This window comes from Chelon labrosus (genome assembly GCF_963514085.1).
Source record: "Chelon labrosus genome assembly, chromosome: 16".
In the NCBI taxonomy this organism is placed as follows: Eukaryota; Metazoa; Chordata; class Actinopteri; order Mugiliformes; family Mugilidae; genus Chelon; species Chelon labrosus.
Window position 1 is genome coordinate 26,989,750 of NC_140349.1, and position 25,608 is coordinate 27,015,357.

Here is a 25,608-nt window from a genome sequence, read left to right on the forward strand (position 1 = left end):
GTAAATAATCATGAAAATAAAGAAAAAACATTAAACGAGAGGGTGTGTCAAACCTTTGACTGGTAGTGTAAATTAAGTGCCAGATCTGTATAAACATTTGTAAAGCATTACCCATATGAACAAAAGGTCTTAACATTAACCTTGAAAAACAAATAAACAAACAAACAAACAAACAAAAAACAGCGGCATGGACTGACAGTATTGTTCTTAATTTTAGAACCAACATGACACGAAGGCTAGAATTATAGTAGATCATACTGTAGATATTCTGAGGTATGTTTCTCTCAAAATATTGAAAAATATATATGTAAATGTAAATCTTGCTAGTACAGGCTAGCAGTGGAAGATGTATAGGAAGATGGGTCTGTGTGAGTAAGCTGAAGGGCTTAGAGGTGGGAGTGTCTGCTTGTCTGCTATATAAATAGGCTGCATCCATCTTCGTCAGAGGTTTGAGTCTCTATCAAGTTTCCCAGACTCAATTGCCTTCTCAGCCGCAAAAACTCATTAAACCTCAGCCAAAATGGAGGCAATCAAAAAGAAAATGCTTATGCTGAAATTGGACAAGGAGAATGCACTGGACCAGGCTGAGCAAGCTGAGGCAGACAAAAAAGCAGCTGAAGACAGAAGCAAACAGGTAGGTTACGATCACAGGTTCATCATCACATGCCAAAAACACAGAAAACCATGCTTCATCCAACAGTAGTCTCATTAAACAGATGAGACATTATGATTCAGAACTCCTGTTGAATGGGATCTAATCATTTGCCTTTCATAAGGTTAGCAATTAGATTGCTCTTACTTCAAAAGTTTTTTTCGAGCGTCTCAAGATGAGACACAGCATAATAATATTTTTTGTCATCTTCTAGAAATAAAATGAATGAACAACTTTTTACAGTAATAATCATTCAGGCAGATGTAATTTCTGTAGAAGTATAAGACTGAGATCCAATGCTTATCTTTGCCCACGTCTGACCTGACTGATATGAACATTCAAGGTGCGTAACTATCAGACATTCAGAGTTATACTTGTGATTTAATGTGGGAATCCCAGCCAGTAGCCTCTGTTCCTTGATTTATGACAGATTATTTCTTTGTCTGTCACTATTCGTCAACAGTAGTTGAATTGGATAGCGCTACATGTCAGTTCACCTGCTATGAATTTATGAATTCTGACTACCTCAAAAAACACTTTTTCTACTATGATGGTGGTGCATGGTATAACAGATTTGCACTGTTTTAAGAAGTGATCTGTTGGCAAAGACATACCTGTACTATCCCCCCTGTCCAAAGTAGCAAAATCTGTTATAGCGTAGTCAGTGATGTTAGTTTCACTTGTAGAGTTGTCACAGATTTTGTGTTCAATGGATACAGTAATACTGATTTGCACACATGAGTAGTTCTTCTGGGCACACTGGCTAATTGAATGGAAACCAACTCCAGAGGGTCTTTCTGAGTGAAAATAAAGTTTCTCTGACATTAACATGAGATTTAAGCCATCTGGGTAATTCAGGGAATTGGACTCAGTGCAACCCCCTTGGTACAGTACCATGACTGTGGATTTTGTTATCTTATGCCTCCATTTGAAATATGTCAGAATGAGATCTCCCAATGTTTAAAATGAAGAGGGAGGATGATTACAGCAAACAAAAACCATGTAAATATTGTTTGTAAAACTAAATAAAAGTTATGATAGTTTTACTGTAGTTTTATTGTATTAATCAAGTAAATAAATTCTGTAATGGGTACATTTTGAACAGGATACTGTGGTGTCACTAACTCTGTGTTTGATCTCCTGCAAATTAGCATGAAGATGAACTTCTACAAATGCAAAAGAAGCTAAAAGGGACTGAGGACGAGCTTGATAAATACTCTGAGGCCCTGAAGGATGCTCAGGAAAAGCTTGAGGTTGCTGACAAGAAGGCAGCTGATGTGAGTAATGCGATTCCAAAAGTGCAATTATATTGTGATTAGTGCATTTAGACTCTATCAGACCAGTCATTTCAGAAAATCTTATATACTCCTCTGTACCACAAGATAGGTCAAATTAGTGTGTTTGAGGAGATTTGACTCTTTGGGAGATGCAGTATTCTTTCTTCCTATGCACAGAGAAAGTAAGCATCACACACAATAAACAAACTAAATATCAAATTTTTGTACCTTCTCATACTGTTAGACAGAGTAAGCTCTGAGATAAGGCTGTGAAAAAAGTAATTATGCGGTCAGTGTAAACCAAGCCTATTGGATTGTGTTGTTGTTTTCTTTTTTTTTTTTTCCATTCTTATCCTGCCCTGCATGGACCCCTCACAGCTGTTGGGGGATTCAGAGCCCTATTTTGGCTATAACGTCAGCTGCTCAACCTTGACTGTGAACAATGGTTCAAGTCCATTTTAGGTGCATCACTCATTCCTCCCAGGCCTCAGTATCTGCCAACCTTTAATTTGGCAGATAGCACTTAGTTAAATTTAGTCCTGCTACTTCTATTGAACAACTAAGTTAATTACAATACTGAATAAGAATACTTAATTCTGTTAGGTATTCGAGCCAATACTAAGTATTACCGCCACAAATAAAAAAAAAATAATAATTATTTTGTATAGACCACCAAAGAACACCTTCAATAACTTTCTATGAAGGTTCGCAGTAATCCAGGTCATAATATATCTAAAATAAAAATAAACCTGAGTGCAGACATTATGGTGTTCATAGCTCAATCTTAGAGATTGGCAGCTAGATCACTGCCCAGAATGGCCCACTGACTGGCACATAACAGAAAATACTCACAGCATGTAATAGTCTCAATATAGAAACTACAGCTGTCATCAAACAAATGCCAGTAAAGTAGTATGGCAGTATAGTGTAGGGCTTTTCCAGCAAGCTTCAAACTCTCAACACCCACCTTTCAATTTCACAATTAAGAACACACATTATTATTAACTAATTATATAATTTGAATTTATTAGAACACTACCTGTATATATTAATCATTACATTAGAATTGATAGGTTGAGGTTCTCCAACTGCTCTCGTGTCTCCACACCTGGAATTAAGTATACAACACACACTTCCCCAGTGCCTGGTTTTCTGTTGATCTGGCTAATCCAGGATTTGCTGATCTTGGTGAAGCTAACTGGGGTTTGATTTGTTATTGGTTCTACAGTTTGGTTCTTCAAAAATCCTTTGCCGACTCCACCAGCAGTCGTAAAAGGGACATCATTTAATTGTCTGTACACAAAAGTCTCCACAAATAACTAACTGTGAACAACCATAGAAAATTTTCAGGGCCAATTTTTTAATAATTACTAATAGTATTAGTATTTGCCTGGTAGTAGTCTTGTAAAATGACAATAACATAATTCAGTTTGATTATTACCTTCCACATGAAACAGTACCTGTCTAAAAGTAATAAATTGGGAAACACTAAAAGATCTTGATGATTGCACAACAATCTCTCCATATGAAAAGGGGCATCCTTTCACCGATGCACTGATCATAACTGGTTCCTCTCAAAAGAATGGCGTATTGGGCAAATTTTCTGTAGTGTTGAAACCATTCAAACAAGTGGGCAACATGTGGACAGGCTGACTCAGAATGGGATGCTGAGCACATGTCAGAGGCGCATTGCAGATATTTTTATGACACAGCACAGCAGAAACAAGGTTACAATGTACCATGGTGCAAGGTTAATATCTAGTCTCTGAAAATAGACAGCTTTCAATCAGCTATGGTGCACATGCCTCTTTAAAACCTTTTCTTTCAGAATAAACATGGATTAAAATTACGTTTAGGAAAATCCGGGTAAGGCTAACTTAATTATAAAAATTGTTTGTTTGAATTGGTCTACACCATATTTGTCTGTGCTCAGGCTGAAGCAGAAGTGGCTTCCCTGAACAGACGCATCCAGCTGGTGGAGGAGGAGTTGGACCGAGCTCAGGAGAGACTGGCAACAGCACTGCAGAAACTAGAGGAGGCTGAGAAGGCTGCTGATGAAAGCGAGAGGTGACTCCTTGCTGTGATTTTGTGATTTTTATCCCTTTGTTCATGTAGGCTATGTTCAGTGTTGTGAGACATAAAGGAAATGTTATTACTTTATCCCATTATTACTGTTAGTCAGATAACATCAGGCTAATAGGCACAAAAGGAATTTCTCTGTGTTTTTTCTTTTTTTTTGAACTCTCTTTATTAATTTTCTAACATTTTGAACAATACAGTCATACAAAAACCACACATACTTACACTCTTACTAACACACAAGACAAGGGGACAGGTCAAGAAAAAGAAAATAAATAATAAATAATAATAATTTGAAAGAAACTGTTGATACGTATATATACATAAAAAATAATTGAAAATTTAAAAATACATTTATTTATTAAAAATAATAAATAAAAATAAAAAAGGGAAGGTCTTAGTACATGTTCCAATGTCTCTTTTTGACCTGTATTGTGTTCAGTTTCATTCGCTGTGCATCCTTCCAAATAATCATGGTCACATCCAAACAACCCAAAATATAATAAAACAACAGATTAAAAACAATTAAATTAATTAAAATTGAAAATAATTGAATTAACCAACTTGGATGCTCTAGGTCCTCATTCCCAACTTGAGGGCCGGAGCGCCCTTCTAAATCTTGCCAGCCGACTGTGCATTACAGTTAAAATGACCTATAAATGGTTGCCAGATCCTGTAGAATTTTCCTTCCCGTTTTTTCAATGAGGATTTTATTTTTTCTAGCTCCAAGTGTTTCATAACATCTGCCATAGAATTTGCGTGGGCTGGAGCTGTTTTGTTTCCAGTTGAGTAATATTAATCTACGTGCCAGTAGGTTGACAAAAGACATCATATTATGCTCAGCACAGTTTTTAACTATAGTCGAGTCAATAATTCCTAGAGTTGGCACAAGAGGGTCTGCATTTATTGGTCTTTGTAAAATCTTTGACAAAGTCTGAAAAATATTGTTCCAGTAGTTCGATATCCTTGGACAACTCCAGAACATATGGCCAACTGATGCAGGTTCAAGTACGCATCGGTCACATGAGGGGTATTTTATGTAGTTTTTGTTTGGTCCAATGTAAACGATGTACTATCTTGAACTGCAGGAGGCCATGTGTTACGGTTTTATCCAGGGGATGTAGGACCCAAGTGCAGGACGAAGCATGACGAGGCAGGAGTGAGCAAAGAACTGAGTTTAATTAAACAAAAGGAAAGCGCTGCTGAAAAAGCAGGAACTCCAAAGACAAAGAATCAAACCGTCCAAAAAAAAAAAAAAAAAAAAAAGTAACAACAAAAGACACAGGGAAACCGAGGAAAGCAGTAAAAAAAACAGTAGTATGACGCAACCAGGAACAAAGGGGAAGGCAGGGCTATATATGCACACACGAGGAACAGAGGGTTGACGAGACACAGGTGACACAAATCAGAAGACAAGGAGGAAATCAATTACCTGATCAAAAAATAGGGAAACACGGGGAGTAATACAACAGGAAATCAGAAACTTAACAAAATAAAACAGGAAACAGGAAGACAAGAAACATGAACGAAACTCAAAACGGAACACAGGTGAAACAAAACCAGAACCATCACACCATGCACTAGGTATGGGCATTATGGACTAAAAATTTTATCCCTATAATTTCTGGTATTTATCATGGTAATGATAAAAATGACGATAAATAAACACCAATTCAGCCTAATCTTTTTGACTATAATGCATCGGCAAGTTTTATCTGAGTTGTTTTTTTACCGGACTCTTTGGATGAAGTCGACCCTGCTTCTGCATCACTGCGCATTTTCTGGCTATCTTCATATTCTGGTTTGTGCTTGTGTTTGAGGTGGTGGAACAAATTAGTGGTGTTACTGTCCTTTTTATGCAGTATTTGTTAGCAAACCTTGCATGTTGTAATTTGCTGCTCCGCATCAGACTTTTTAACCCCTTCATGCCTAGTGTCGCGAATTCGCGACGCACTGTTTCCGTTCATACTGCAGCTGAAATAACGCATTACTCCAATGTCGGTTTGCTCTAGTTTCTCATAGGACCAGCCGGAGTGGTAAGCAAAAATACAAATATTTCATTTCTTTATATAATTGAAAAATCAATTCAGGCATTAAGGGGTTAAAACCAAACCAGATAATGGAGGTGGAGCCTCGTTTAGGAACGAGCTCCTCGCTGTCCAGCGTATCCATAGACATATACATAGACACCTCATTGAGCGCTGCTGCCCACTGGAGCGGTGTGCCTACAGGGGGGCCATCTTGGAACAGGGCCACTCACTCCTACAGTGCATTACATCTATGGAGGAATGGTGTTTCTACACAATAAAAGTGATCATAAATCGCTCAGTAGAAGTCCGGCATCTTTTCTTTACAATCTTCTGTCAGAAGCTAGTCTGCTGATAACATTAAATAGAATTTGTAAAACCATATTTTTTATCATGGCTACATGTGTGACGTTTTTAACAAATCAATACGTTTGGAAATCGGTCCAAAATTCAGCGAATAATTCTACTTTGAGATTGAGGAGTACCTCTTTCCTTCGTAAATTCATGCTCCGCTGCCTCTGGTAGCCCTGTACCAAGATGGCGGCGCTTTAGGCACGTCCCTCCACAGTCGATGCGGCGTCTATGTATAGGCGTGTTCGACTTCATGCAGATCTGTGCAGATCTGACTTGACGTGATGCATGCTGGGTTGAACAAGTTCATTTTAACCAATCATATTCGAGGTCTATGAGCATGAACAACCCAGCATGCATCACGTCAAGTCAGATCTGCACAGATCTGCATGAAGTCGAACACGCCTTATATATGTCTATGGGCGTATCTGCTCCGCCTTCCGCCATTGTCAGTTTGTCAATATTCCATATGTGTTGGGCTGCGAGTGTGTCGCGCACATATACACGTCATCTATGGGAATTTATCGTTTTTATCGCGGGATGACATATTTTTACCGTGGGGAATGTTTTTGACGATACATCCCTATCATGCACATACTGAAGATTTATGAATTTGTGTTAGGGCTGTCTGCCATTGCTCCTCTGTAATCTCCTTGTCTAGGTCTTCCTGTCAGGCTGATTTCAGATGATCCATAGTAGCTGTACCTCTCGGATTAGATAGTATTTCATATATATTGGATATACCTCCTTTCTTACAAGGATCCTGCTTAAGTATTGATTCTATTGAAGATTGGTTAGGGGAATTCGGATATGATGGATTATGCTGTTTTACAAAGCTCCGTACCTGTAAATATTTGTAGAATTGTGACCTTGGTATATTGTATTTTTCCTGCACACCTTCAAATGCTGGGAATACTTTATCTATAAGTATATCTAAAAAGTTATGAATTCCTTTCTCCACCCAATCATTAAACATTGTATTGTGGAATGAAGGTGCAAAAGAGTGATTTTCGACAAGAGGGCTTTGAAGTGAACTGGACTGCCATCCATAAAATTTTCGCACCTGACACCAAATCTTGAGTGTATGGGAGATAACTGGGTTAGCTACTGATTCAGGGCATACAGTGAGAAGAGTTGAAAATGGCCTTGCTGGAAGGGAAGAGGGATAACAACAGGTCTTTACTAAATTCACCCATATCCGAGTTTTTTTTTTTTTTTTTTGTGGCCAGTATAGGCCATCATCTTAGTGTTGCTTGCCCAGTAATAAAGTTTACAATTTGGTAGTCCCATTCCTCCTACTGATTTTGGTCTTTCTAACAAAGTTTTCCTTAATATAGTTTTTTTTTTGTTATTCCAAATACATTCTGAGACAATTTTATCTATGTTATGAAAGAAGTCTTTTTTGATACAAATGGGAATACACTGGTATAAAAAAGAAACTTAGGAAGCATGGTCATCTTGATTATGTTAATTCAGCCACTTAAGGATATGGGGATATAGGGCCATCTTTCCAAGTCTTCTGTTGTCTTGTCTAGTAATTTCTGAAAATGCTCCTTATAAAGATCTGTGAATGTTTTGATAACGTTGATTCCTAAATATGTAAACTGGGTTGAAACTTTAAAGGGCTAGTTCTCAAAAAGTTGTTGGTCATTAACCGTCTTAATTGGGAATAATATGCTTTTGTTAACATTGAGTTTATACCCTGAGATTTGTCTAAATTTGCTAAGGATAGAGATTATTACAGGGACTGATCTAGAAGGGTCAGATACATGTAATAACAAATCATCTGCGAACAGCGAGACCTTGAGGCCTCACACCATGTACAAAAAAGACGTGTATACATAACAACTTTTAATAGGGTAACCTCTCTTAACCTTTCAAACCTCACATCCACCCACCCCACCCCCCACCGCTTCCCAAACAAGTATTGGGGGAAAAGATTGTCCACATCCAAAGGCACTTTGCCATTTAATACACCTCAGAAGAGGAGGGGAAAGTAAAGAAAAGATTAAAAGAAAAATAGACTTGGTCTCTAAGCTCCTTTCTGATATACATACATTTTGAACCTCCAACATTCGGTCTCTAACTGTATTTAACTTAAAACACGAGTAAATTGCAGTAGCAACAAAAATGAATCACTGATTAAATAAACATGAAATACCTCATATTTGCTTCTCAAAGATCAAGATCAAAGCGAATCCCAACCATTACTTGCGTGTGTGTGGGGGATGTCAGTCCACTTTAGCAATCTTTTGGTTGTAGTAATCTTCGGCAGCTTTTGGGGAATCAAAGGAATGTCTTATTCCGTTGACATTGATTAAGACAAGATGATGAGTAGGCTGTAGGTAACGTTGGCCTCTCGGAGCTTCCTTTTCACCGGGTTGAAAGCGACGCGCTGTCTGCTGACCTCCGGACTCATATCTGAAAACAGATTAACACCTGGTCCCCTCCATACGTCAGTTGTCCCTTTGCTTTGCCGAGATCCAGTATCCTCTGTCTATCTGTAAAATAATGCAGTCGGATGAGAATGGCCCGGGGTCTCTCTTCTCTGGTTGGCTTCGGGGCTAATGTGCGATGCGCACGGTCAATCGTCATCAGGGAACTGATGTTCTCGGTCCCAAGCACTGTGGTGAAAAAATCCGTCAGGAACTTGATCATGTTAGCTCCCACGGCTCCTTCTTTAATACCGACCAGCCGTAGATTTTGCCTCTTGCTTCAGGTTTCTAAATCCTGACATTTGTCGTGTCGTTTCTTACATTCCTTGTTGAGAGATTCTTGTGTCTGTTCCAGCGCATTTACTCTCTCCATCGTATTGCTGAGTATATTTCCCATCTCTTCTCGTTTATTAGCTGCCTCTGCGTGTGCCAAGCTGAGTCGTGCTAACTCGCCGACTAGCTCGTCCCATATGTATGTTGGCTGTTTCTTCGCGGAGAGAAGATATGTCTGTCTTGATTTCTTTAAATGATGCCGCGATCTCAGTTTTTATCTGAGCCAGTACCACTTCTCTGGATAACTGCAGTTCCTCTCGAAGCATCCGCAGAGACAACATTGTCTCGGGTGTGGTCTCAGGTGTGGTCTCAGGTGTATCCTCAATTGCACTGCTTCGCGTGAATGGAGATTTCTGTGTTTGTGTCGCTTGTGGTTTTCCTCTGTGTGAGCCCTTCCTCATGTCAGGGGTTTGTTGCTAAGTAGTTAATGTTTAGGTTGTGCCCTGTTTGCGGTAATTGGAGGTTCAAACTTTTTAAGTATTGATTTATTTGGCGGAGCTCTTCTCCTCTGCTGCCTACTCCATTTTCTATTTGAAAATTTCACTCCTATTACACCTCTGTTTAGTAAAATTGACTCATCATCTTGTTTCAATTTACATCTGCTTATCCGAGACTGGGTCATGGTGGCAACTTTCTAAGGGTCCTGAGGTGTTCCCAGGCCAGATGGGTTATATAATCCCTCCAGCAAGTTCTGGGTCTACCCCTGGGTCTCCTTCCGGCTGGCCATGCCTGATAAAACTCCAAAGGGAGTCCCATGATTCTCTGTGGTAAAGAGCTGGTCCATTGTTCCACAACCAGGATGGAATCTGCAGTCCTTCTCCTGGAATCTGCAGTCCTTCTCCTGAATTCTAAGTTTGACTACTGGTCAGACTCTCCTTTCCAGTATCTGGGAGTAAACTTTCCCAGGGAGGCTGGGCATTGTGATAACCCAATAGTTGGAGCACACCCTCCCATCCCCCTTTTTAAAGATGGGTACCGCCACCCTGGTCTGCCACTCCACAGGTACTTTGCCAGACCCCCAAGCAAAAATGAATAAGCAAGACAGCCCAACAATATCCAGAGCCCTCAGCATCTCAGGGCAAATCTCGTCCACCCCTGGTGCCTTGCCGCTTGGGAGGTCCTCGAAGGCAAGTTCCATCATCATCCACATGAGCGTTGCAATCTCCCAGAAAAACTACGGAGTCCACAGATGTAGCCCCTTCCAGGACTCCCCCCAGGGCCTCCAAGAAGGCCATATACTCTGAACAGCTGTTCGGTGCATATCCACACTGACAACAGTCAGAGCCTTCCCTCCACTGATTTGTAATCACATGGATGCAAACCTCTCGTTCATCAGGGAGTATCCCCACACCTACCCGACGCCACTCACCCTGGACAACTCCAGAAAAGTAAAGATTACAACTATAGAGCCCAACTATATCCAGACGCTAAAAACCAGAATCTTGCCCGGAAAGGTCCTCTGCCAGGTCTGGCTCCAGATGGGGATCCCAGTTTCAATCCCAAGGCGTTCCCAGATCAGTTGAGATATGTAATCCCTCCAGACAATTCTGGGTCTACCCCTCAGTTTCCTCCCATCTGGCCATATCCAGTAAACCTCTAAAGCGGTCCCTTTCCCCTTTTTTAAGGGAAAGAGAAGTTAGAGAGCGCAACCAGGTGATGCATCTCAAGTTTCTGGCGATTCTGGCGGGACTGCCTCAGGTGACGCACAGTCAGCTTTATCTGAGTGCACCATCTCTTTAAATGAGATGTTTGCAACATAGGCAGCTGGAGATCCCTGTACAAATCTCCCTTACGACTAAACCTTATGACATCTCAGTTCAGCTGTTCAAGATTCTGTCCTGTCAGCTTTTTACTGCAGTAGAGGCTCACTGATTTAAGGTCACAAGGTGACAAGAAATGCATTTTTTGATATCGGGCTACACAGAAAGCAAAACAAACATCACACATTATTTTATTGTTTTTTGTTTTATTTTGAAACTCTTTGTAACATATGGTGACCGGATACCCAGCAAGGCCATGCAGTCTTCACAACAGCTTTGCCACATAGAGAGAAAGGGGCTCTACATCAAAAGACAAGCCACTGGAGTTTTTGGAAAGAAAATAGGACAGAAATTACTGAAGGGGAAAACATTAACAAATGTAACTGCACTGAGAGCATCATACTAAGTGGCTAACCACTATTCAAGTCTTTGAATAATTACACATCAGGAAAACTAAACTGGTCCTTTTGTGCTCGTGTATGCACGGATGGAGCTGCTGATATTATGGGACAGCTTTCTTTCTGGTTCAACCTGCTCAAATGAAGTCAGTCTGTCACTTCAAGGAATTAAAGTTCAAGTTGCCAGATAAAGTGACTGTATTTAAAGCCAAACACAAACTGTGGGAACAGTGAGTGAATGAAGGGATATATAACCTGTTTCAAATATTATAATGGATTTGGAGTGAGACTGAATTTGGGCCTTCATTCTCCCAGCTGGAACAAGATCACCTATCTTTGTTTTTGAGTTTGAGCATTATTTCCCAATTGAAAAAAAAAGAAAAAGACCCATGGACAGGGAAGGAATGGATCCGCAACCTATTATGTACACGTTGTCTTAAGTGAACTTGTTCATGCTGGATGAAAATCAACCGCTTAAGGTTGCAAATGACAGTGGCATCTTTCATCTTTCTTCATTAAAGTGAAGGTAGACTATCCTGACATTGCTGCAAAAACACTGAAGACTGTACTTTCATTTCCAACGTCCTATCTCTGTGAAGCAGGATTTTCTTCAGTGACAGCAAACCAAACAAAACTAGATGATCGCAAGCGATCATAAAGGGGTCCATGCCATAACAAAGTTGTCCCTGAGCAGGACACAGAGGCATGAGTCACCAGTAGCGCCGTTTATAGACCGTATTGCACGAAACTTGTTGGGCTTGTAAGGAGTCATCCACAGATCATTATTGTCAAATTTCAAGCACCTGTGGTGGTTTGTGAGACATAAACATGTAGCTGTTGTAGTGCCCCCTACCGCCCGAATTTGCCGAAAGTCAGCATGACTGTACGCAAGCATATTATAATGATGGTTTCATAAGGATTGGGTGACCACTTCAAAAGTTATAGGCCTTGTCATATGAAATGTGTCTGTGTCACCTGTAGCGCCCCCTGTAGATGTAATGTCATGCAACTTGATGGGCGTCTACACAATATGTTACAGATTGCGTATGCCGAATTTCATTAAGTTAGCTAGTTGTTAGCTAGTTGTTTCTAGGGCACAAGGTTCTCGAGATATGAGCCAAAACGTAAATTGACTTATTATAGCTGTAGGAATGTGTATTTTCACCTTGGCAAAGTGGAATGGCAGGACTTCTACCAAGTTACCAGGTTTGATGCCTTTCGCCCTTTCGTTTGTCCTGGCCAGACATTTGTAGGTACACAGAAAATTATGGCGAAGGCAAAGAAGAAGAATAAAAAAATCGCAACAAAATCAATAGGGATTCCTGCAACTTTGTTTACATGGACCCCTAATTATAAGATAAGATAAGATAAGATAAGACTTTATTCATCCCCGTGGGGAAATTAGGGTGTTACAGCGGCAGGAAACAACAGTGCAAGATGCAGAAGATACAAAAAAAATAGAATAGAATAAGAATAGCATACGGCAGACAAATATGTTATGTACAAAAAATATTTACATATTGCATCAGAGAGATTCACAGTGTCTGGTCTGAGTTAAAACAACCAATTTGGATTGAGGAGTTAAAGTGTTAAAGGAGGATAAATATATATATATGTTGACATTCATGAATATCATGAATAAAGACAACAACAAACTCCAAGAGTTAGGAAATGCTGATGTTGAAGAGTCTGACTGCTGAGGGGGCAAAAGACCTCCGGAAGCGTTCCTTCTTGCACTGTGGGTGCAGCAGTTGGCTGAAAGAGCTTCCCAAAGTCCCAACTGTCTCATACAGGGGATGAGAGGGGTTGTTCCTGATGTTGGACAGTTTAGCCAACATCCTCCTCTCCCCCACCTTAAATTATTATTATCACTATTATTAAATTATTTAAGATAATTCTTAATAATTGAGCATTTGTACGGGGCAAGAAATGATTTAATGATTTGTCTGCACAGAGGTATGAAGGTGATCGAGAACAGGGCTCTAAAGGATGAAGAAAAGATGGAGCTCCAGGAGATTCAGCTGAAGGAGGCTAAACACATTGCAGAGGAGGCTGACCGGAAGTATGAAGAGGTTAAATTTTTTGTTGTTGTCTATTGGAATATGCAATTTTATACCGATGTTGACTGAGATGCTCTTATGCAGCTTATGTTTCTGAAGAAACTGCATCAGAGAACTTCTGTCCTGCCGCAGAATTTGAATGGTCAGCAGTACAGACAATTTTAAAACCATAGAGTTAGCGTTTGAAATGTAATAGCTTCCCATTGACCAATAGATGAACGTTAAGTAACACTGACTAATCAAATTAACTATAGTCGACAAAAAAATGTTACTGTTGACTGGATGTATTATTATTAATATGCAAATCTATGACTTATACCAAACAAGTGTAAACTGATATATATTAATATATGTATATATATATATATGTTTTTATCCAGGTAGCTCGTAAACTGGTGATTGTAGAAGGAGAGCTGGAGCGTACAGAGGAGAGGGCAGAGCTGGCTGAGGCGTGAGTGTGTATATCATGCCCCCAACACCTATATTGTTTTCTTTGTTTTGTTTTTGTTAAGGATAGCTGCTATCATTTTCCTGGAGCACTGCTTCCAGCAACGTCAGATAGTGTAGTGATGCAACTGGCAGGGTTTATAACAGATTATGCCTTTTCATTACAGCAGTGAATGAGCATCATAGTATTCAACAGCCAAACAAAGACACATGCATTGCAACAACTGCATATGTCAGCTCTTTGAAACACGGTAAAAGTAATATTCCCCTCATTCAAACAGGAATTAATCAAATCCGAACATCTGTATTAAGGTTCCCACACCGTTAGAAATTCTTGATGATGTAAACATGGCTCCATTTCCTTGCCTAGTCCCAGTTTATTTTTTAATTTTCATTAATCTGACCTTTTCCTCTTAAAACTTAAAAACTGCTCCCTAGTTCTTGGTCCCATTTTGCATAATGAATACTTCTTTTAATAATTGCTCATGTTTTTATGCCAATACTTCTGGAATACTTTGGTAACAACGTAAAAGCAGGTCCCTAATGGGATGATTTCAAACTGGGAGAACTGCTTTCACTATTTTTGTTTTGGTAAAACCACTTATAATTTGTGCTCATAAGTAAGCAGTGTAAAGTAAGCAGTAATTTGATAGCCTTACTTCTCTCTATTTCTCTCCTTTCACTGATTTCAAACTAAACAAGTAAATGTGCTGAGCTTGAAGAGGAACTGAAGAACGTCACCAATAATCTCAAATCTCTGGAGGCACAGGCAGAGAAGGTAGGACAAGGACAATGTACTCAGACCAAGATGATGCAGTATGCTTTTAATTTTGGTTGACAAATTAAAATGAAAACTATTAAAAATGCGCATCCTATGCTGCTTTACAAAGTAAAAAATGTTGAGTGACTCTGAGTGGCTGTGGTAGAGAATGTTGTCAATGGGGTTAGAGGTTCAGTCCCTAGGACATCCACATGCCAATGTGTCCTTGCAAGACACTGAACCCAAAGGTAATCTTGATGGTAGGCAAGCACTTTGTGTGGCAGCTCTGCAGTCATTGGTGTGTGGTTGTGTGCCAAATGGTGTATGATAAACATTTGAAAACTGCTAAAATAAAAAGGTGCTTGAGTGCAGACCATTTACTATTTACTTTGAAAGAGAACAAAATACACTTTGATTATATTATCTGCAGAAGGGGACCCATCCATTCGTTATACCCATGTATCTTCAGGATCCTGGGATTTTCCCAGGGTGCTTGGAGACATTGCCCAAGATGTTGGACAAACCCTTTACTTGCCACTGTTTTATAACTAGTTTTTTATGTCAACAAACCTATGCAGGCATAGGGAAATATTTGCTGAAGGCCCAAGCCATTATGTTTGAACCTAGAACCTTCTTGCCAACCAGTGTACCAATGTGACACCCCACTTAAGGACCAGTGATTACATCATAGAACTGCCTCTAAATAATATTGTTTCTTATCACAGTACTCTCAAAAGGAGGACAAGTATGAAGAAGAAATCAAGATCCTGACTGATAAGTTGAAAGAGGTAAGACTTTATTTAAGTATTTTTTTAGAAACTGTAATCCCTCTAGGGCGGCACAGTGTCGAGGTGGTTAGCACTGATGTTTCACAGCAAGAAGGTCCCGGGTTCCGCGTGGGTTCTCTCCAGGTACTCCGGCTTCCTGCCACCATCCAAAGACATGCTCATTAGGTTAATTGGTGATTCTAAATTGGCCATAGGTGTGCATGTGAGTGTGAATGATTGTCTGTCTCACTGTGTTAGCCCTGCAATAGACTGGCAACCTGTCCATGGTGTACCCCGCCTCTCGCCCGATGACAGCTGGGATAGGCTCCAGCCCCCCCGCAACCCTTCACAGGAACGAGCGGTTACAGAAGATGAATGAATGAATTAATGTAATCCCTCTGTTGATATATTTTTGGATTCAAATCCAAGCTATACCTTAGACGTTTTCAGGAATAAGTTTTGAGAGGTTGTCATGCTGCAAATTCTGTCACAAATTGTTCACCTCACATGTTGTCCAAACACAAGGTGTTTTTATTTTATCTCAGGCTGAAACCCGAGCTGAATTTGCTGAGAGATCTGTGGCCAAGCTGGAGAAGACTATTGATGATCTGGAAGGTGAGGCGCTCATTACACTTTTTCACAATGCTCCTAAATACCCCCATTAAACACTTTAAAATCACAAACTGTCTAGAAAAAAGAAGCACCAGTACAAACCTATAAATTTTACCATGTTTAAATCAAATTTAAATACCAACCAATGTTCGGTGATGTTTAATCACATGAAGTAATGATAATGATAATCCACAGTTCTAAAAAATATTATTTTTTTTACTTTTTTTTTATTCGTCTGTGTGTCATATTGTGTGGGATTTGTGCAAACTAAGAGGTTATGATAGACTTTTTTGGGTTATAAAGTGAAGTACTGAAACATCTTGCCACCATCGTTCTGCTCTTTAAAGGTGTGAATAACAAAGGCATAACTACCTATCTATTTAATTATTGGCCATCTTCTCCCTCAAATTTTTATGAGCTGGAATGAGCTATGGAACATGCCATCGCCACATTTAGCAACTGAAACAAACCAAATAATTGCAGCAACAGCTTTATTCTGAAAGCATACACAATTCTTGCTTCTGCAAAAGTAAATATTTCTTGTAATTCAAGTAAATCACATTGATAAGTGGTTGGTGAGGCCGTCTTAAAAACAAGCAATCGCAAGTTTAAGAGATGATCGCAAGCGATCATAAAGGGGTCCATGCCGTGGCGAAGTCGTCCCCAAGCGAGATGCGGAGGCATAAGTCACCAGTAGCGCCCTCTATAGACCGTATTGCACGAAATTTGGTGGGCTTGTAAGGAGTCATCCACAGATTATTATTGTCAAATTACAAGCAGTTTACTGTGGTGGTTTGTGAGATATAAACATGTAGTCGTTGTAGCGCCCCCTACAGCCCCGAATTTCACGAAACTTGGCATGATTGTACGCAAGCATATTACAATGATGGTTGCTAAGTTTCATAAGGATTGGGTGAATACTGCCTTGAAGTCATATGAAATGTTTCTGTGTCACCTGTAGTGCCCCCTGTTGATATAATGTCACGCAACTTGATGGGCGTCTACACAATATTTTACAGATTGTGTATGGCAAATTTCATGAAGTTAGCTATTGCAGTTTTGAGATATTGAAATGTTGCTTGTGTAGCGCCCCCTAGAGACCAAGGGTCACAAAAGTAGGGGTGCTTATACAGAATCATATTATTACCAATGATCTGAAGTTTGATTAAGTTTGGGTATATACTTCACAAAATATTAGCTTTGGAGTTGTGGCACGCTATAAAAATTAATTAGCCATTAACTTTCTAATCAATAACCCTGCTAATTGTCTTTCGAGAACTTTTCATTATCTTTGTCCATAGATGATACATGCCAAGTTTGGTTAGAATTGGATGAATGGGCTAGGAGTTGATTTTGCTTTGAGGTGCAATTTTTTTCAAAATGGCAGACAGAAATTAGCATGGCTTAGTCCATTAAAAGGAGTACATTAAAGGGAGAAAAAAATTTGTTTCTAAGGCACACGGTTCTCGAGATATGAGCTAAAACATGAATAGGGTTATTATAGCACCACCTAGCTGTAGGCATGTGTATTGACACCTTGGCAAAGTGACATGCCAGGACTTCTACCAAGTTTGATGCTTTTGGCCTTTGCCTTTTAGTCCTGAGCAGACACTTTTAGGGAAAAAGAAAAAAACAAAGGTGAAGAAGAATGATAAAAATCACAACAAAATCAAATACTAATTATGGCTATATAAAGTGAAGTGCTAGTTCAGGGAATTTTGGTGGTAAAATTATCAGATTTACCGAGGCAATAAATGGTCGTGATTGTATTAATGTTACTGTTACTGATACTGGAAGTACAAGTAACCAAGTTTGATTACAGCAATTGACTGGAATGTTAATCTCACTATGTATCAAATTCTGCACTACTGTGACAAAGAAATTTCCCAAACATGGGAGAAATAAACAATAAGAAACATACACTGTTCAGGCATAACATTATGACCACTAACATGTGCAGTGAATAACACTAATTATCTCTTCATTACGGCACCTGTCAAAGGCAGTAAGTGAACAATTTGTCCTTAAAGTTCAGAATATCTTGAAAAAAGCAGCTCTTGTGGTGTGTTCCCGGTCTGCAGTGGTCAGAAAGTCGGAAGGATGACTTGAATTTATTTCTAATGTCTGCAATGTTTTAGTAACAAAGCTCATGAAGTCATTACTACTGAGGGCTAAAGGAATAGATGGCTCAACAGAGCTGTGGCTCTTTGTCAGCCTGGCTACAGTGCTGAAAAGAAATCTGAGGTTGTTCTTGTTTTCTTCTATTAATGATGAATAATATGCTGTTCTAATATTACACAGAGCTTGTTTTATAAGTTGTTAAACTATCTTTCCAGGCTATGTGAGCTTCTTCAGAATTAATGTAATGCTGTTCCTTCCAGCTTTCAGACTGCCTGCTTTAAACTGCGCAAGTGTGAATTATACCAAGGAGCTAGCCTCACCTGCTTGATTGAATACAGTGACCTTCACTGAGTTAAATCGAAAGAAATTAACTCTTTATATCTAGTTTCTGCATCATCAGATAAGCATCTGCTGTAATGAAATTTCTTTACTTCTCTGTAATCCATCATTGTAACTTTGAGGAAATGGTCAGACCAAAGAAGGTTATGAATAAATGCTGTCGAACCTTCAGTTTCTATGCTTAGCGTTAGGACAAGATCTAAGGTGTGATTAAAACAATGAGTTGATCTGCTTACATTCTGAGAAAAGCCAACTGAATCTAATAATGACGTAAATGAAGATCTACATCTTCATCAACATGGATGTTAAAGTCACCTACTATAATGACATTGTCTGTTCTAAGTACTAAATCACATATAAACTGAGATAATTCATTTAAAAATTCAGAATAAGGAGCAGGTGGGTTATACACCTATGATTAATAGATAAATTAGAGTGGAAGATTGCTGCCACTCCTCCTCCTCTGCCTGTCCTTTGAGGAATGTGATCATTACTATGACTGGGTGGGGTAGACTCATTTAAACTGACATATTCATCATCCTGCAGCCACGTTTCAGTCAGACTAAATAGATAAATATGATGATCAATTATCAAATCATTCACTAAAAGAGATTCAGACGAGAGAGATCTGATATTTAAAATATTTATTTTTCTATTCTTCTGTTCTACCAATAAATTTGTATCGATCAGTATTAGGTTATTTTGAATAACTCATCTTTTGTTGAATCTTGATTTAAAGAAGATACCAGAGATGCCAGATACCAGAGCACAGGTCTAGTGAAATCCATGCCTAAACTGTAAAGGACCAACAAAGGTGGTCATAATGTTGTGCCTGATCAATGTACCAAACGTACAGTATACCATGCAGGGAGAGAGTGGTGCATTCAGAAACTTCCTAGAGCTATTCAGGGACACTTAACAACAACACATGTGTTATAACCTGAGGTTCTCACAACAGGTTCTGCCAGCAGAGTAGAATTTTCAGTTCACTCTATACAAGCGTGACAGAAATAAACTGTAGGAATCATTGACGAGAACAGTCCATCACCAATATTCAAAAAACTGAAAAAGGTAAGAGAACACATAGCGCTAGTGGTAGTTAGGCATAGTTGTTTGTTCTGAAAGTTATTGTGGAACAGCTCCACAAGTATAAGACCAAAACACAGCTGTACCTTATGACCAACAACTAAAACGGATGATAAGAAAAACTTGCGCTTAATCTCAATTTCTCAATTTCCAATTTCTCTGGCATTGTCTTAGTTTAACTTGTACTATTGGTGCCAAGTGGTAAAATTACACTGTGACATAAATGAGTAAGGCAGTTTTTCTTCCCCACTGTAACCAATAATTTATTAGGGAAAATGTCTATGTTATGTCATGAGATATGTCATGATTAGGCACTATCTCAACATTTTTTTAATATAATTCAATTAAGGTAACAGAAATTAATTGACAGCTCTGATATTACCTCTCCCAAAGCCTTCCCAACATGCATTTATATATATTTTATTTTACATTATTTTTATTTTCAAACAGAACTGCAATTCCACAGTTCTAATTTCAACCTCTCTGTATTAAATGTGTTTTCTTTTGCAACACACACCTTCCCTGTGCTGTGTGTGTGTGTGTGTGTATATATATAGATGAGCTTTATGCACAAAAACTCAAGTACAAAGCCATCAGTGAGGAACTGGACCACGCTCTCAATGACATGACCTCTATGTAAGTAGGAATATGTGTAATTACTGTGAGAATCATGTTCATTACAATTTTTAGTCTAACATTACTTTATGTAAAAGTCATTTTGCTAACTTAAAAGGGCATATCTGTGATACATGAGGATGTAAAAGACTTACAGTACTCACAAATTTGTTTGCAAATTTTTTTATGCAGTCATTTAAACAAATAATTGTTTTCTGTAAAACTATATTCTGCCACCATTTGCTATGTGCGTAAGCATTACTTGTAAATCACCATCGTTATGAAAATGCTCCCTGGTCCGTTGATATAAAGAATTCTCTGCTTAGTTATGACAACCTTGATTTCTTCCTAGAAAATTTGATAAATACCCATTTGTAGCATTGTTGCAAAGGGTCACTTAAGACATATGTTCCTTCAACACTGTCTCTTGTTTGTTTTGATTGCAGTTAAACATTCAGAAGCACAAGCTGTCATGTGACCTTTACTGCTGAACATTGAGTCTTCACTCGTCTTTGAACTTCTGTGTCAATTCTGTGCCGTACCACTGATAAACAAGAGCTGGAAGAAAATGCTTGAGTCAGTGCATTTGTGTCCATACCCGTGTTTGTTATTTAAAGTTTTACTGTTTTGTTTTTTTGCAATTAGTATAGCTAATACATTACCCAGTCCCTACAAGAGGCTTGTAGTATTCACTTAGGACCTCAAGACTGACCAGTTGATTGTGACATGGGGATTTGGTGTGTGTTTGTATTAATGAAAAGCAAATGCAAAGTGGAGCGGGTGATTTGTTGAGAGTTTCGTTTTGTTATAGTTACAAGAAAATTCTCAATATATAACTAAATAACTCAAATACATAACTCAGTTCTATACTGATACTTCAGGAATTTCATCTTCCCTCGTAATTATAAATGGTAGTGGTGGTGTACAATTTTTTTATTGCTACTTCCAAAGAGACCTCAGATGGGGATGAATATGCTGGCATTAATACCTAATGACTCTTGTGCTTCCTGAAAACTGCCTGTCTTCAGAAAATCATCAACATTTTCTCAAAAACTGTTTTCTGCTGATTACATTAAATCAAACCAAGCTTTTCTCAATAAATATTAGCCTACTAGGAATTTCCAATCTAGTAAAGACCTACAAAGGAAAAATATTTTATCCAAAGTGTTTTACTTTTTTTGGTGACTGTTATGTAGATTCTGCCCGGGGGAGTCCTGTTGCAATTATATCCACATGTTTTAAAAGCGGATGTTTAAAAAGAATATGGGGTGTTTATGCAGAAATGTTGAACCACTTAAAAGTAAAATGTGATTACTAGTTTAGTAAACGGATTCATTTTAAATTAGATTAATTATGCTCCATTTTTACTTCTCTACTTCTCGCACTAGGCAAATTACCACAAAGCTAAATTTCTGTCCTGTCTTGTCCTTGTCTCATTGCATATTGTGTGTGTGTGAGAGAGAGAGAAAAAGAAACATAACATCATCAACATATCCATAAACAGGTTTGTGTATTTTCTGCTATTTCAGGCCCCTATTATCCATCGCATTTGCAAAAGTCCAACTTTGTCAGTAATTTGTGCACGATGTGGTGATGACATTGAAGGCTATTGTGGTTCATTTGTGATGCTTTTGTTTGTCTGGTATTCCTCAAATCTAAGGTAAGCATATAAAACTGATGTCAGTAAGTCCCTTATAGTCATCCATAAACTGCATTTAAAATGACACTGCTCCTCATATTAGCAATAGCAATTAGCAATTTTAAGTTCATATTAAGGTTATCACTGCTTAAATATTTGGACAGATTGCATATTGATGCTTTGTCAACTTGAAGTTCAGAGACAGTGTGTTCATAATGATATATCTTATATATACACCTGTGCGGGCTTGTGTGTCTGGGTCACTGAGGTTGTGATATGTTGATAATGGACAGCAAGATCTACTCTTTCATCTGCTTTTAGAAGTAACATATCATTTGGATGGCACACAGAGAGCATCTATGCAGTTTCGTGAACATAAGCACATTGGCTGATAAGCTAAAGTTAGCTGAGCATTAATTTCTCAAGCTCTACTTAATGTTCTATGTACAACTAACTTGTAAAGGATCAAGTATTTTCTAGTCATAAGGCTCAAGTCCAAGTGAAGTCACAAGTCATTGGTATTAAACACCATGTTAAGTTGCAAACCTTTACATTTTGTCAAGATGAGGTTAAAGTCATCAAATCAATGACTTGAGTGCGACTAGTGTCCAAGTTATTTGACTCAAGTCCAAACCTCTGCTATTTAGTTTTCCAGAGACAGGGGGCTTGCATCAGGGTGTATTTTTGTTATTTATTTATTTTTTTCATATGGATGGATACCCAATTTTGCAGAAGTATGAATTTGGATAGGCCTTTAGGAGAAACCCAACTAAGAGATTATGCTTAAAGGGCAGTCAAACCGGCTATGAATCCTTGAACAAGTCTAGTCAATAAAAGATGGACATAACTGTGGTTAAGATGCTTTCCCAGAACCTTGTTGAACCATCTTTGCCAATTTTCCTGTAACTTCAAATGAATTAGCTAAACAGAAAACATGATTCAAAATCCAAAGATATTAACTATGTGTATATATACATAGAACTTATATACACACAACTTGTTAAGGTTGGAAAATTGGGAGTGAAAATTGGCCAACACACCTCCATAATTATCACTTGCAAGGCACAAGGAACCCCCCAAGGCTGTGTTCTGAGTCCCCTGCTCTACTCCCTCTATAAGACTGTACATTCAGACATTGCACCAAAACATTTTAAATATGCAGATGTTACAGTGGTAGTATGGCTATTATCTGACAACAACTTTTCAGCCTATTGGGAGGAGGTGGAGATGTTGTCTTCATGGTGCAGAGACAATGGAAGGTCCCCAAAACTAAAGAGGTGGTTTTAGACTTCAGGGCAGAGATGCAGAGGACTGAGCATTCCCAGGAGAGTGAGTTGTTACAAGTGAACCGGAGAGCACATCTTCTGTCTCTGGTTGCCAAATGGTAAAATAGGTAAGGCAGCACCTATAACCCCACAGAACATTCACAATTTCTGCAGCGCTGCTAAAGAACTTCTACGACGCTACCATCTAGTTCATGCACTCTGGTAGCATCGCATCAGAGTGGCCACTTTCTGGGAAGAGCCTCCACCCCGTCATAGCCAAGACAAAGAGAATGAAAATGAGCTTTGGTAACACTTTATAATAACTGTGATAATAACTGTGATGATAACACTATGAAATATTAGTAAAGCATTGGTAAATACTTAATTCATTATTTATAAAGCATTGCTCCTACATTAATAGACAAATGTAGTTGCTTTCTTCTTAATTCAATAGCATTTATATAACGTGTTTAATAATGGTATTTCCGTACTTTACAAATGAACAGGGACACCTCCGATGAAGATGCCTAGGATGACCATGGTGAGGTGGAGATAGGGAGGAGGAGTGTTGCGCATTGAATAGCCTGCAGATGAAGCGACATAATCACGTGATTTTAAAGCACAGGGACGAGAGAATGATTGGCTGGTAGAGGGCGGGTAAATACACTGCCTGGCCAAAAAAAAAGCTGCATAAGTGATGATGGTTGGCTAAGGTAGGGTAAGATTTCATGGTAAGCCAATCAGCGACAGGGCAGTGTTCAGTTGGGCAGTTGTTGTTTACACACAAACGCGCGTATAGCAGTATCACACAAGCAATCAGAGATAGCCTGCAGCAGTTCAGAGCATTCAGAGGTAAAGTTGCCGTTTTCAAGGTGGAAGTATAGGCACTACTTTAACCTCATTGAGGTAAAAGGCAAGGACGTACACATGAAGTGTACATACGCTCAGAAAAACAATCTAATTCTTAAATGTATTTAAACATATATATTTTTTACGCAATAGTTACTTTCCCTGGTAACTAATTACTTTTATAGTGGAGTAATTCAGTTACTATCTCAGTTACTTTTTGGGAGAAGTAACTAATAACTATAATATTTATTTATTTATTTTTTTAAAGTAACGTGCCCAACACTGCTAATCAGTGAGGCTAACTGGAAAAAAAGGCTTCAATTTGCTAGGGAGCATAAAGATTGGACACTGGAGCAATGGAAAAAGGTCATTTGGTCTGATGAGTCCAGATTTACCCTGTTCCAGAGTGATGGGGGCATCAGGGTAAGAAGAGAGGCAGGTGAAGTGATGCACCCATCATGCCTAGTGCCTACTGTACAAGCTTGTGGGGGCAGTGCTATGATCTGGGGTTGGTGCAGTTGATGAGGTCTAGGTTCAGCAACATTATGTTGCCCAAAGAATGAGGTCAGCTGACTACCTGAATATACTGAATGACCAGGTTATTCCATCAATGGATTTTTTTCTTCCCTGATGGCATGGGGTTATTCCAAGATGACAATGCCAGGATTCATGGGGCAAATTGTGAAAGAGTGGTTCAGGGAGCATAAGACATCATTTTCACACATGGATTGGCCACCACAGAGTCCAGACCTTAACCCCATTGAGAATCTGTGGGATGTGCTGGAGAAGGCTTTGCACAGTGGTCAGACTCTCTCATCATCAATACAAGATCTTGGTGAAAACTTAAAATTAAAAAAAAAAAACAAAGAAAAGAAAAAATTTAATAAATCTTGTGACATTGCACAGCAGAAGCTTATCACAACAATGCCACAGCAAATGAGTGTTATAATCAAAGTTAAAGGCGGTCCAACAACCTTTTTCCTTTTTTTTTTGGTGGCGAATTATTTTTTTTGGCCAGACAGTGTACTTCATTAGCTTCATTAACCCGCAAAATAGCACGAGTAATCTATTGCAACATTTAGAGCGGTGCCACACTAACATTAAGTTGAACAGTGAAAAGAAATCAAACTGAGGACGAGAGCAGAGGCAAAACAAAGCAGTTAAAGTTAGCATTCTCCCATTCCGTGATGCCACTTGAACCTCAAGAAGTAAGGAGACTTGTGGCAGAGTATGTGGTTGAAGACATGCAGCCACTGTCAACAGTGGAGTCTCCAGCTTTTAGAAAGCTTGTCAGGAAGATCCCCGTCCAGACTAGCAGTGACAAGGTAAGCTATCGTTGCCTCAACAGGTTCATTGTCACTGGGCTATAGGCTATAATTATAAATAGCCATCAGAACAGCAACATAACGTCAATGCGTATCCAGATAAAACATACAAAAAAATTTTAATGGGGGGGGGGGGTCATGAAGCCCTTCACAGTCGCACTAGACATCCTACAGCACATGTGTCAAACTGATCCGTGAAAGGGCCACTGTGGCTGCAGGTTTTCATTCTAACCATGCAGAAGCACACCTGACTTGGCTTAATCAATCAACTGAACTGCCTTCACACAGTCACTTCAGGTGTCCTCTTGCTTGATTGGAACAAAAACTTGCCAGCCACACCCACTGCATGGGTGCTGCATGGTTGGAATGAAATGAAAACCTGCAGCCACAGTGGCCCTTTCACGGATCAGT

General features: G+C 39.0%; 1 protein-coding gene across 1 annotated transcript; it reads left to right on the forward strand.

Moving 5' to 3' along the window:
* Positions 1 to 404: 404 nt before the first annotated feature.
* LOC311501404 (tropomyosin alpha-1 chain-like) lies at positions 405 to 21,031 on the forward strand. The gene is made up of 10 exons (XM_084563201.1): positions 405 to 634; positions 1,804 to 1,929; positions 3,863 to 3,996; positions 13,267 to 13,384; positions 13,753 to 13,823; positions 14,522 to 14,597; positions 15,305 to 15,367; positions 15,892 to 15,961; positions 20,062 to 20,140; positions 20,566 to 21,031. The coding sequence occupies exons 1-10, from the start codon at positions 521 to 523 to the stop codon at positions 20,567 to 20,569; spliced, it is 855 nt and encodes a 284-aa protein (XP_084419327.1). The 5' UTR covers positions 405 to 520; the 3' UTR covers positions 20,570 to 21,031.
* Positions 21,032 to 25,608: the final 4,577 nt, after the last annotated feature.